The following is a 14,433-nucleotide window of genomic DNA, read 5'->3' as shown; positions in this document are numbered from 1 at the left end:
TTATATAACGATTCGGTTGTATTCTTCCGCACACTTGAATAGCTCATAATATACCCATCCTCTAGCTGGTGCATCCATATATTTTATACATGTACTATGTAAAATAATCAAAATTATCTACAAAAGAAGCTGTACCGTAAAAAGAAAGAGGCGTGAAAGGAAATGGTTGTGGGCTATAATATTTAATTCAGTTTCAAATAGAAATATGTAAATGGAGTAGTCTGTAAACTTCAAGTATGAAAAGAATAGAAATAGAAATACTTAAAGATGTGAGAGAGAACCATAAAGGGGGCACGATCATGTGTCCCAGTCTATAACCAGACTAAAACTGATGAAATGTGGTATTTATGTCCCCATCCTGTTTCTAAACATGCATTTTACAATTCAGATAGGGGATTGCATACAAAGGTTTTTTTTCATCTGAAGTTGGAGTGTAGATCTTACACAGGTGTCAATCCCTCATATGTTTTACATTTTTTTTAACATGAGATAAAATTGAAAAAAATGTTGAGGTAATTAAATATCAACATAAATGTAATATTTACTATCGTGTGAAACAATCAATTGCTTGCATTTCTTTTTTTAAAAAAACTGAATAAAAAAGATTAAATTTACACATAAAGCCAGAAACGGAATCATCCTCACAATGTCAAAGTTTAGCGATTTTGGAACTCCACACAAATCTGATCGGGATTGAATCTCTTTGAATTATCAATTAGTTTTTATTTTTATTTTACCAAATTCTTTCTAATTTAATGTGTGTAAAAGAAAAGAAATATCCGTTCATAAAAACATTCATTAAATAATAGTATCTAAATGTCAAAAAATGTTGACATAAATGTTCATACTGGGGTCAAATTCCATTTAAAAACAACGTCTTCGAGCACAGGTCGGTCGTGTGTGTGTATATATATATATATATATATATATATATATAAAGCACATTTTACAACAACTCTTAAACTAATATAACTGCCCTAAGTGAAGAAATATTAATATAGAAAGCACAGAAAAATTCACTTTTATAAGGATACCCACTTCCGCCCCAGCCCGGGGTTGAACTCTCGACCTACGGAATCTGTCTCCTAGCAGTACAGAAACAGCGCGCTAGACCGCTCGGCTATCTAGGCAAGTTAAAAAAACTTGCTTTCGATGCCGATGGAATTCTCGCGGCGCTGTCCTATACTACACGGTCATTGAGAATGGAAGTGAGATACAGTTATTTGAACATTAGTTTTATTAGAGGATCGCTACCAATACATGTTGTAATGAAATTAATTTTTATTTATAAAGCACATTTTACAACAACTCTTAAACTAATATAACTGCCCTAAGTGAAGAAATATTAATATAGAAAGCACAGAAAAATTCACTTTTATATATATATATATATATACATATATATATATATATATATATATATATATATATATATATATATATATATATATATATATATATATATATATATATATATATGCATAATAGCTATTAACGTCGTGTGCATATCTCTGGTAATGTGCGATTGCTATTTGCACGACCGTCGTGTAAATAGATTTTTTTCTTACCTATGTGCACGACGGTCGTGTATATATCTCAGCAATTTGCAATAGCTATTCGCACGACGGTCGTGTAAATAGACTTTCTTTTCTATGCGCACGACGGTCGTGTATATATCATCGGCCGAATATTAATGAGAAGTAAATCACGTGGGAGCAACCTCATGAATAAACTGTACATCATTTCTCCATATGATACCTTTTCATACTTTATAATATTAATAAATGTTTAAAGTAACAATTTTTGATGTTTCGTTTTGAACACAATTACAAAAAAATATACATTAATATCTTGTGATATTACATTACAGGCCCTTAGGAAGCAATTTCAGTTTAGGGGGCACAGCCATTCATTTTCAGTTGGGGTGGGCACTATCAACTACCAAAAATTCCTTGACAAGCAAAAAAAAAAAAAAAAAGAAGTTTTTATTGAGGGGGCACAAGCTAGTAGTAGCTATATTTTCTATAGTAATCTATATATCCGCAAAATTATTGGGGGCGGGGGGGGCATAGCCCCCTTCCGTGCCCCCCTGGTTCCTATACTGCCATGCATTATGCGTTGTTCTCAACGCAAAAAATAAATAACGCAAAAGGTAATGTTACAATCAAGTGTGTTATTACATTTTGCGTTAATCACGCAAATTGTACCAGCGCAAAATGTTATAATCAAAAATCTTGTTTTGCATTTTGTGATTTTGCGCTGATCTCGACGCAAAATTACATTTCGTGTTGTTATTACATTTCGTGTTGTAACAAAGCTATTATCTTAATAATTTCTTATTTAGAATCTTATCAGTATAAATTACAAAAACTTTATAGCTTCTTTAGCTATTGCCAAAAATGCAATTTAAACATAAATAATGAAAAGTAATAAATTAAAAATAATATTTATTAAAGCGACAGTACGGCTGCAAAATGTGTGCTTTTTCATTCAAATTTACCCAATATGTCGCTAAGAAATAAGGAATAAAGTTGATGTAAGCAATTTGAGAAACAGAAATATTCTCTACTCAAACAAAATTAACGTAATTAGAATCTGCCGGAAAATCAAGGGTCGTACGAACTGGAGCAATCTTAGATCTGTTTATTTGTACCACGTGAATTCTAAAACGACACGTGCCTACACTGTATAGTTTACAATTATAATGAATATTAAGTAAAAGCAATTCTCAAAAGCAAATTATCATAACTTTCTTATAAAATAATCTAAAATAATAATCGTAAAGATTTTTTGTCTGCTTTCAGGCGAATTTAACAGAATTAAAAGTACAAATGTTGACGTTTTGTGTATTGGGGTCCGAGAAAGGAAAAACCAACTATAGTATCATACGTTATCGCGGCAAATGTCAAACAAAATATTTTTCTGCACAGTTACACAAATTAGCACTTCAAATGGCAGCAATGTTTATAAGTCAAAGGTGTATTTTTATGTTGAGTTTACGCTAATTTTTTTTCTTTGAAAGCGGTGGAAAAATGAGAAATGATAAGTATCAACAAACCTGTCGAATAGAACCTTCGAGAGCCCTGCACGAGTGTCGCCGAGTTCCCGTTTCTTCCTTATCCAGCTATTATATTAATACCCAAACTAAATTTTAGTCAGGAAAGTTGCTTTTTCAAGTTCTATTTTCAGTTTCTTTTTCTTTTTGGTGGACTTTGTCAATGTAGCAGGCCTACCTGGCTTCTCTCTCTAACCATGCTGTTTTGTTTATGAAAACTACGCATGCGTGCATAGCATGGAATGTGGAACCCCGAACACGTTGCGATGTATATATTCACGTCCCATGTATAACTATTAATTTTAACGAAATAATCAAAATTATTTAATTGTGACAGTTGTAATTTTCTGAAAGTTTATACATTTATGAGCAGTAAAAAAATACCAAATCTTGTCGGAAAATTTTATCAAGTCAGTTTTTTGATGAGATGCGCCGTACTGTCACTTTAAAGGTAGAATATATTGCCAAATCCCGGTCCACTCCAGATTTTATACTTGCTGGTTAGAATATGAGTGGTTTCGTCCCACCACCTTTTCGCAATTAGTGATTTTGCCCCCCTTCCCTGTTCGCCTTCAGTGGAACCCCCCCCCCCCCCCCCCCCGGTGAATTTTGATGTTTATGCCAGTAAAAGTCGTTTGATAAGTGGTTGTTTATATTAACATGATTAATGAGCACTTGATTACTATGAATTCAATAAAAAGTTGCCGATCAATACAAAATTTTGGAACAGATTCTATAATTATGATACAAACTTTTTTTTCAATAACAATATATATGCTCATATGGGTAAAAATAATAATTTGACCGGATTAATTTTATTCCCCTATCTCATTTTTAAAAAAAAATTGAACAAAGAAGATTTACTTCTGACATTTAAAAAAATGAATACATTGTATAGCTTTGGATACATGTATCAAAAACCTCTCTCACAGCAAACGCGCAAATCACAAGCATAGAACATTACTGGTTTGTCAAAACAAATGCCCAAATCCACACGTGCAACAATTTGACACCTACAATTAGTTAATTACAAGTATGGTACGAAACTACAGGAGTCGAAACTACACAGAGCGAACATGTATGGGGCGAACCCACCCGTTACCACTCGTTATACGGCAAAAACCCACATGGCGTCCGACGATTCCAAGATGGCAGACAAAGAGTAATTTTATTCTTTTTTTTATCCAAAACTCAAATCATTTGGTGAAAAAAGGTCATGCAAGTTTTCACTGTTTGCTTGACGATAATTTTTGAAAGGGGGAGGTTGTTGTCCTGTAATTTTGTTAAAAAGTTAAAATAATATGTAAAATATATAGGTTACAAACTTCCAGAAATTTCTGTACTTTCATTTTTGTGAGGAAGTAGTAGTTTTATAAAAAGTGTGCTAGGCCGATACTTAACTTGTCAGCATTGCTAAATCCCATGTCTTCATACACGCACTCCATTTCGGTTTTTATTCAACGTGTTCAAGCTCTACAAAACATCCTAGCGCTGAAAGTGTTCCGATCCACTTTATCAACTGTCAATAGGCTATAGCAATGCTCATGAAATTTTAAATTTCAAAATATCTTGAAATAAATTAGATATTTAGAATTGCCTATTATTTCTGATTACAAAACACCAAAAGTTATTGGTTTATCTTGAAAATTAAAAAAAAAAGAGCATCATAAACATGGGTACCCTAGCATATTTTTTTCCATCTATGATTTCAGGTTTTAGTGAAAAGTGACCCTTTAAATATTTGACTAAATTTCATGAGATTTTGATTGATATACAATTTATATGTGCTCAGGAATGACTAAAGAAGAATACTAAAGAAACAAAAAGGGGTTTAAATATTATAGAAAGTATATATTTAGGATCAAAGACACCCACCCCCACAAATTTTAACCCACATTTTCTTTGATTAATGTGTATCACTGTATGAAAGTCTACTTGAGGATTTTTTTAAATCTTTATTATCTACTGAATATGCTGTACATAAAATACAATTTTATTAATACAAACAATATAGCTAAAGAAATAATAATATAATACATTATTTATTAAAAAAATGCAATTATTAATGATTTTGTATGCTATATAAATCATTAATAATTACATAATTAATTTTTTTTTATAAATAAAGTATATTATTATTATTCCTGTAGCTATATTGTTTGTATTATGTTTGTATTAATGAAATTGTATTTTATCTACAACATATTCTGTAGATAATAAAGATTAAAAAGAAATCCTCAAGTAGACTTTCACACAGTGATACACACATTAATCAAGACTATATAATATAGGTTACAAGTGTATTTTGTTTATTATTATCTGACATTAAAGAAATCCACTCCCCAAAAAAAAGATGTTTTTGTAGAACAATTCAAACTAATGAAGTCTCGACCGTGTGGTTTACTGTTAGTAGCTTACACATGTAATATGAACTTTGCATGTAGTGTACGTGTAGTTCGAATTTCCTCTGTTTACCAAATGTCTCAGCTGTTTTTCTCAAGAAATACCTCATGGATTTAATAAATTTACCCAACATCAAGTAAATAGATAAAATGCGTTTATAAAAGTATATATATTAAAGGGGAAATGTGTCTCATTGTTATATTTCTCACGTGAAGTAATTTTCACTTACGATTTTTTTCTACAGATAAAGCTATTACCGCGGAAAATCTTTCGATTTCTCTCGGTTTTGTTCCTTGGGCTTCTGTTCCAATCATTGTCATTTAAATGTTTGGAGTAATAGGGGAGAAAACATGGGTATTAAAAACATATACAAAACTCGGACATGTTATTCACACAGCTTAAAATATACGAACCGCAGCACCACCTATGACCGTGAGCATTGCTACAATAGGTGAACTACATGAAGATGAAAAAAAAAATCAATCAAAAATGCCAATTTTTAATACCACAATCTGAATTACTGTTATTACTGTTTATAAATAAATTGTGTTGTCTTAATATTTGTGTCATTTTCTAGGGCTGCCACGAATCAGAAAATTTTCGAATCGATTCGGTTCAAACAGAAACCTCGATTTTCGAATAATTTCGATTCGATTATAAGAAATAGAACCTTTTTTATTTTTGTATAAAATTTGTAATGTTTGATAATTCAAAATAAATAATGAAACAAGCTTTTATTAGACTTATTAAGATAATATGGAATGTAAAGCCAAGAAAACAAAGGAAATACCTAATGTTCTAATTACAAAGTATGAACCAAGAATCAAATGTCTGAAATTCAAATTATTAAAATACTGGTCATTAGTTTTAAAAGAGAAAACATGCATACAAATCTTTCAAACAAAACTTCCATGATTGCATATGCTAAACATAAAAGTATTGGTGATTTGCTTACAAAAGCTATTTTGCCACCATAGAAATTACGGTTGGATCTCTGATTTTAGATTCACCAATACGATATCAAACCGCCGAAACACAATACAGTCAATAATTAATTTCACATTCAAAACGATGTCAATATTAAAAGGAAATACGAAATTTCGCAGCACGGTGTCAGGTCCTCTAAATTCAGAATTGCGTCGCTGATAAGTGTGGCCTAAATGCACTAATCTTCTGTGCCATATTTCTGTAGGAAATGGAAGTAGTCCCTAGTTAGAATAATCTAACTGTGTCTCGGGACAGGCCCTCACCACAGTTCGTTAAACCGGGTCCGTAGGACATTTATCATTTTAACGATAGAACATTTTATCTAGTAGTCCCCTAGTTGGACTAATCTAACTGTGTCTCGGGACAACCGGGTCCATATGACATTTATCATTTTAAAGGTACTTAGATAGAACATTCTTTGTAGTCCTCCACAGACTTCTTCGCGGCCATTTTCGTGTTTTTGTTTACATCAACATGATTTGCCATCATTTCTTCCGATTAACCAATCAGAATGCATCTAACAACAGCGGATGTTAGTTTGAAAAAATCAAACCTGAATCGAATCGAAATCCAGGAAAAATGTACCGAATCGAACAGAAAGATTTTGATTCGCGGTTAACCGATTTTTCGGTTAATCGTGGCAGCCCTATCATTTTCATATAAAATGTTATGTGTAATGTGATTCTTTACTTTAAAAAAGTAATTGTAATTTAATTATAATTATTTTCCTGAAAGAGAATTATGGTAATTGTAATGGATTGCAAAGAATTGCAAAGTAATTGTAATTTTATGCATTACATATCAAAAGTTTTCAATTGTCTATAATTGGGGTCATTCAAAGGCCCCATTCCCAATTCAAAAAAGGTACCCCTTTCCCCAAATTATCCCTTCACAGTAATTGCGGTATTATTCTTTTGCAGGGCAAAATAATAACATTTGGCAAAGTTTTTGTTGACAGATAATCAGCAGGGGCTGACAAATAGATTTTTCAAGTACTTGCCCATGAGCGAGTACATGGTCAAAACTCACTTGCCCTACCTGAATTTTTACTTGCCCCAGCTTAAACTAAGAAATAGCAGGGTTCGACACTAACGGTAGTCCGTTAGTCTCAGACTAATACATTTTCATTCGGACTAATAAAATATGTGGCTAATTAGTCCGAACGGACCAATAAAAATTTCTGAAAAACAATATGAATAAATTGCCGATGTCCAATTCTCGACAACTTTTACTGGAAAACCCCGCGTGTATTTTTAGATTTCTAGCTTTTGGCGCGTAGTTACGCAATGCCGGGTCAATTCAGCGCTTAATTTTTCGACTGATCGATATGAAGTATAAGGTTTAAGGGATCATGATTTAGTATGACACTTTTAAGAAAGATGTTGGACATTTTGGATGTAATGTAAAGACAAAAAAAAAAAAAAAGAGAGAGAGAGAGAGATCGGGAATACGATCGTATTTTGCTGATTGCGAGATTTCAATGAATCTGTGGAATAATATATTTCACGTAAATACTTTGTTTATTTCAAAAAATAAAACGTATTTTAATTGTCACGTTAAATTAATGTTAGAAAACATTGATGTTTTTTTTTTTGACGGACTAATAAAATCACGTGCGGACTAGTAAAAGTAATGAAGCACTAGTCCGGCTGGACTAGAGCCTTAAAAAGTTAGTGTCGAACCCTGAATAGGAAGATAAAAAATGATTATTACAAGTGCCCATTTCCACTTAAAACTAAGACTTATTATTTTTTTTCTTGAAAAAGTCACTTGCCCTCGGGCAAGTGGTTAATAAGAATTCACTTGCCCATCCCCAAAATTCACTAGTCCCGGACGTCAGGCAATGGGATTTGTCAGTCCCTGAATCAAATGACATATTTCACCAAACTATATCATTTTGCCCTGCAAAAGAGCAGTACTGTACTTACCATGAAACACTCTATTGAATGTGTTAATATAACTAATAGTCATTTCTCCCAGAAATAAAAAAAATAACTAAACTTGCTATTCATATTCCTCTGTGTTGTAAAACAGAAATTTAGGTCATAACAAACACCAGAAAGACAATATATAATGATTTTAATGTAAAATGACTTTCCCAAAATTCTAAAAAGGTCACTACAGACCCTGAAACGTGCTACTACCCCACATGCGCGCTGCACGAACGGTACACGCTCGCTACACGGTTTGCACGAAACGCTGCACGGTTTACACGAAACGCTACACGGTTTGCACGAAACGCTACACGGTTTACACGAAACGCTTTGCACGAAAGGCTGCACGGTTTACACGAAAGCCTGCACGAAACGCTTTGTACACTTTTCTCACACGCTTTGTACACGATTCTCGCACGGTTTGGCCTCGATCTGGATTTTCTATTCGGAATCTCTCGGACTTTATTTCAATTATTACGGATTAATCAAAGATTAATTAAGAATTGCAATCATTCAGATTAAGTTAAGATTAAAACTCGCTACACCAGTACTATATTAAAAGATAAAATACTCAATGTTCAGTTGTAATTAATACATAGTTGTCAGTGAGTATGTGACCCGCCCGATGAAATACTTATTATCATCTGTGTACAAACCTTTTTTCACTAGACTCTAAATTACGCACTGAAAAAAATATCATATTTGTAATTCATAATCTTTCACAGCATCTAATGTATTTCCAATTATAATTTGATATTAAATAGTCGTTTTATTACTAACAAATAAACTCAGTTATTGATTTGAAAAAAAAAATGATTCAATTGCGTATGATTTCTGTAAACGGATTGATTTTCTTTTCCCTATTTTAATTATTGATTGATTTATACATTTTTTGATTTATTAGAAAAAAATCATTTAATAAAATTAGGCTCTGTTTATAGTTTGCAAAGGTAATATGTAAACTGCATTTAACAGGAACATTGTGCAGGAAAAGGGGGGTGTAGATTACCGAGATCTTACTGTTGTATCTTCAAATCTGTACATGACTAAATATAACGGGCACTTGTTTCAGTAAGTATACCATCAGGGGAAAAATATTACAGAAACAAGTGCCCGTTCTAAGAAAAAAAAAAGGATATACATATCTCCAGCGGGACCCGATACATGTAATTCATTAAATGCACTTTATTCAAAATGGTAAATATATCGTTTCATTACAGAGTTGAACTTTATTTAATCATTAAAATTTTATATGATAGAGATGCCGGGGGATAAGTATTGTAATTATTTAGTTCTCTTTTGAGGCATTGGTTTATCAAATAAAAACAATATTATACCCACCAACTTTTAAAATCCTTCATTTCAAACCGTGTCTAGACAAAAAAAAAAAAAAAACAACCAACAATAATTTATGTAATCAATAATCACGGCTCTTAACAATACATTCAATATATATGTATACATGTCCAATGTCCTAAAAACTAAAAAAAAAAATATTCTCTAGAACTGTGTGATTAATGAAACAACTAATATACATGTATGATTATTCAGGATTTATTTTATTTACCCATGCACTGGCAAATTAATTCACTGTTTACAGACAATCGGATAAATTTAAGAAATAAAATCCACGGGTATTTATTTATACCCATTAAATACTAATAAAACCGTTTAATTTCACACATTAAAAATCAATCGTTATTGTCGGTTGTCATCTTATCTATGATTGACAAGAGATACTTGCAGAACAAGTTTTCAGTCCCGACACGCGGAAGCCGTGATCGCTGTTGTAAATGACCTTGATCAGAGTCGTAAGAAAAGTGTTGAAAGTGTAAAGAAGATTACAATATTTTTAAGGGGTGCATCGGGCGCACCCCGAAAAAAGTAATAGATTATTTTAAAAAAGAAAATCATCAATAAAAGACTTGTTTACAACAAAAACTCAGTATTTTCATTAATTTTGATCACCCCCCCCCCCCCCCCCCCCCACTCCCGGAAATATTTAACCCTGTATTTGTCGATGCATGTGAATTATAATTCATTTATATGACTATTATCAATCAACCAATTTTATGCATAAAAAAGACTATAAATCACTCATCGTTCCAAAATAATTTGTATCACAATCTTGTAATATAAGAAAATTATGTTCGTTTATAAAGAAAATCAATTAACTGTGCTCCCCGGCCTAGAATTCCAATACTTCACATTTATAGCAACACACTAAATTTTGCATTTTATTTTTCACGAGTGCCATATTTATCTATTATTTTGTATTAATCACCAATATGTTCTTGTAATCCTACATCCCATAATTGTAGATTGGTGAAGAGATTCAAATAAATGAATGAAAAGGACAAAAATTGTTCAGTATTGCTCCCTTTTAAAATGTATTGAATCAAATACCTTAAAATTTATGTGCATATAATTAATTACTTTTAACACATTTTCTGTCTATCTTTATTGAAATAAAAAAAAGAAAGAAAATCAAACAAATATGTAATACATTACCGAGTAATTTTATTTTGTTGTTTCCGTATTTTTTCACTCTTAAAATACCACCGGTATGATATATCCGAATAATATTAGTTACAAACAACACAGAATGACATGTTGACCCATCATTAGCCATCTTTAAAATAAAAAGACTTCCGAATGAATCCTACACGTTTCTCACACGATTCTTGCACGAAAGTCGCACGTTTCTCACAAGGTTCTTACACAAAAGTCGCATGTTTCTCACACGCTTCTCGCACGCTTCTCGCACGCTCGCTACACGGTTTGCACGAAATGCTTTGGAGCTTACACGAAACGCTGCACGGTTTACACGAAACGCTACACGGTTTGCACGAAACGCTGCACGGTTTATACGAAACGCTACACGGTTTGCACGAAACGAAAAGCGCACGAAAGTCACATGCTTTTTTGGGGTAGTAGCACGTTTCAGGGTCTGTATAAATTTCCGAATTTGTATGGCTCCGGCTCCAGTCCCCAAAAGTGGAGTGAGAGGCCTGAATTATATTTGTAAACTAAAACACCCTAAAATTGCATTGTCATGAATCATGAATGATTGGTTGCTTGAATTGCAGTTTTAGAGTCAGTCAGCAACATACTGAAAACCTAGACTCCTGAGCAAGCTGGTGTTGTGACTTACCTTACTTTATCTATGTATCAGATACTGATATCATTCACAATTTAATTTTCCTAACCTTTGAGACTCGGTAGATTTTTTGCAGGATGATTGTATCACATTCTTGCCTTCAATTTTATAATTAAACTTTTATTAATCATTTACTATGGCATAACTTATAAGCCTATGTTCACATGTATTTGTTATTGCAGACAAGCTCTTCATGCACCGATAGAATGGGCACAAAGGAAAGACAAGTTATACATTACAGTTGATGTTGATGATTGTGTGGAACCCCAAATAGAGCTCACAGAAACTTCATTAACATTTAGGTATGTTACGTGCATCATTATCTCCACTGCTTATACAAGGTAAAGTTTCCATTGTTCAGGTTTCTGCATGTATTTCTGTGTATAAGGCCAAATAAAAAAATATGTGTGGTTCCGGTTACCCGACCTTCCCTATTTTATACCCCCGACCCTAAACTTTTTTTTGGCAATTTTCATATTTTTTCCGGAATTTCCCCCGATTTCCATCAATGGCTCCAGTTTAAGTTTTAGTTTCAGCAATGACGGCCTCCTTGCAAAACATAGTGCAAGTGTTTAATAGTGTTAAATCCAAAGCAAGCTAGCATGTAGGTGTCCCCTACCAATATTGACTAGTATATTATCATACCACATCTAAATGCCATTTGCAAAGCAGTGATAGGTATTATTTAGAAAAAATTTAGAAAATCATTTTGTTTCTTAAAAAAAAAAAAAAATCCCTACCTACCTACCCTAATTTTTTTGGAAGTGTAACCAGAACCACACATATTTTTTTGTTTGGCCTAAAAGAACTTTTTGTGGTTTTACATTTGAAAGCTGACCAGGTATATGCTAACACACAGTCAGAAATGTTTGATGCAAGGTGGTCTGCTTTCAGCTTAATAGTGCATTCAACTGTGCACTCTAGCTGAGTTATGCTGTGTTTTGTCTTTTTGACACATCTGCATGATCAGACATAAGATCTATGAAGAGAACTTTTTCCCCGTTACCCATGTACTCCTGGCAGACCAAATGCATTTAATCTTAGATATATAATCATCCTTTTCTTTTAGTCATTAAACCTATCTGTTTGCATGATTATTCAAGTAATGAGTCTTTTAAAAACTGAGAAAAAAATTATGTCCTCAGAGTTGGATTCATGATCCAGGGTAGAGCTTATTGTGAAAATGTTTTAAAGGTGCTTGTACACAGATTTAAAGTTAATATTTTCTTAAGTTTTCGGTATAATATCATGACTTATATGTTGCTATAGCATTTCAAATGGAAATAAAATAAAAAACTTATTTTATCTGGAAATTATTGAAACTACAAATTTCGGGACGCGTTTGATCAATACATCCTAGCAATTTCATAAAGCAAACTTTATCCTAAATACTTAAGAAAAGTAAAATTTTTGTTGTGTATTAATGAAATATATTCAAACTATAACCCAGAAAATTCAGAGTAGAAATGTAAGAAAGCAAAACCAACTCACAATTATTGTCAGTCTGTGCTCAGTGATGTGTGCAGAGTTTAACAAATTGAACACACCAGGCAAAACGTAAACATTAACAGTAACAGAGCTCGTACCCTGTTTATAAAAACAGTTTACCTTTCGCGGATGCTGAGCACGGACTGACAATATGGTGAGTTGGTTTTGCTTTCTCACATTTCTAGTCTTTATTTTCTGGATTATAGTTTAATATTTTTCATTAATGCACAACAAAATTATTACATTTTTTAAGTATTAAGGATAAAGTTTACCTTGTGAAAGTGCATGGATGTGTCAATAAGATGCGTCCCGAAATCTGTAGTTTCAACAATTTCAAGATAAAATAAGTTTCATATTTTATTTCTATGTGAAATGCTATGAGAACATACAAGTCATGATATTATACTGAAAATTTGAGAAAATATTAACTTCAAATCTGTATCCAAGCACCTTTGAGGCCAGATATATAATACAAACAAACTTTTTTTAAAAAAATCATGAAAATAACACCTAAAGTGTTGTTTATATATTTAAGTAAAATAAATAAGTTTAACTGCATAGATTTTAATTTTTGACTTAAACGGTCAGAGACCAGAGGTGCTCATGTACTGGTAAGGATGTCCAGTCAACTCGTACACAACCGGAGTCATACACAAACTGAGCCATAACAAGGAGTAAACTTGTATACAAAACTGAAGTCAAGTCGTACACAAGGTTTTCCTATGTATAAAATGAGGATTTAATTTGTACACAAGGTTTTCCTGTGCATAAAAATGAGGATTCATGTTGAACTTTCAGGAATGTAATTCCAAATTGGGAGCATCTCATAATTAGCGTTTGTCGAAGATCCAAGAAACTATCATGCATGTGTTGGTTAAACAATAATTATTTGTATTCCTAAGAAGGGAAGTTGTTAAAATGTTCAACCATTATTTTACTTATTTACAATAAATATTTCTGTTCTTCCTATTTGAGTTTCCTTAATTTTGTTTTTTTTTAAATTTTACATTTACACAAGCTTATAAAAGCCTTTCGTATGAATTGTCTGAACGTCCTCCATCTAGCTGTCTGTACGTCCATCTGTAAATTTTCATATTTTCAACTTGTTCTCAAGAACGACTGGGCCAATTTTAAACAGAGCTGACACAAAGCATGCTTGGGTGAAGGGGATTCTAAATTGTTCAAATGAAAGACCAAACCCGTTTTGAAGGGGAGATAATCAAGAAAAGACAAAAATAGCATTGGTTCATTCAAAAATCTTCTTCTCAAGAACCACTGGACCAGAAAAGCTGAAATTGATGTGATTGGGGGGGGGGGGGTATGATGTCCTGATGTACATCTGCTTCTGCTCCAAAGCTAAATGTGGGATTTTGAACAAAGTATTTCTTCCTGTGATGAGCCTGTAG

General features: G+C 32.6%; 1 protein-coding gene across 2 annotated transcripts in view; it reads left to right on the top strand.

Moving 5' to 3' along the window:
* The first annotated feature begins 4,159 nt into the window (after positions 1-4,159).
* Positions 4,160-14,433, top strand: part of LOC133188461 (prostaglandin E synthase 3-like) — an 82,189-nt gene continuing 71,915 nt past the window's right edge. For both annotated transcript variants that reach the window (XM_061323901.1, XM_061323900.1), the window contains exons 1-2: positions 4,160-4,217; positions 11,722-11,841. In XM_061323901.1, the coding sequence (XP_061179885.1) occupies positions 4,183-4,217; positions 11,722-11,841 (155 nt within the window). In that variant the 5' untranslated portion in view covers positions 4,160-4,182. The remainder of the gene's footprint in view (positions 4,218-11,721; positions 11,842-14,433) is intronic.

This window comes from Saccostrea echinata, unplaced genomic scaffold (genome assembly GCF_033153115.1).
Source record: "Saccostrea echinata isolate AGI-Se365-2 ecotype Australia unplaced genomic scaffold, CSIRO_AGI_Sech_v1 ptg000016l, whole genome shotgun sequence".
Lineage (NCBI taxonomy): Eukaryota > Metazoa > Mollusca > Bivalvia > Ostreida > Ostreidae > Saccostrea > Saccostrea echinata.
Note: the sequence above shows the minus strand (reverse complement) of the source record. Positions and strands in the feature narration are given on the sequence as shown.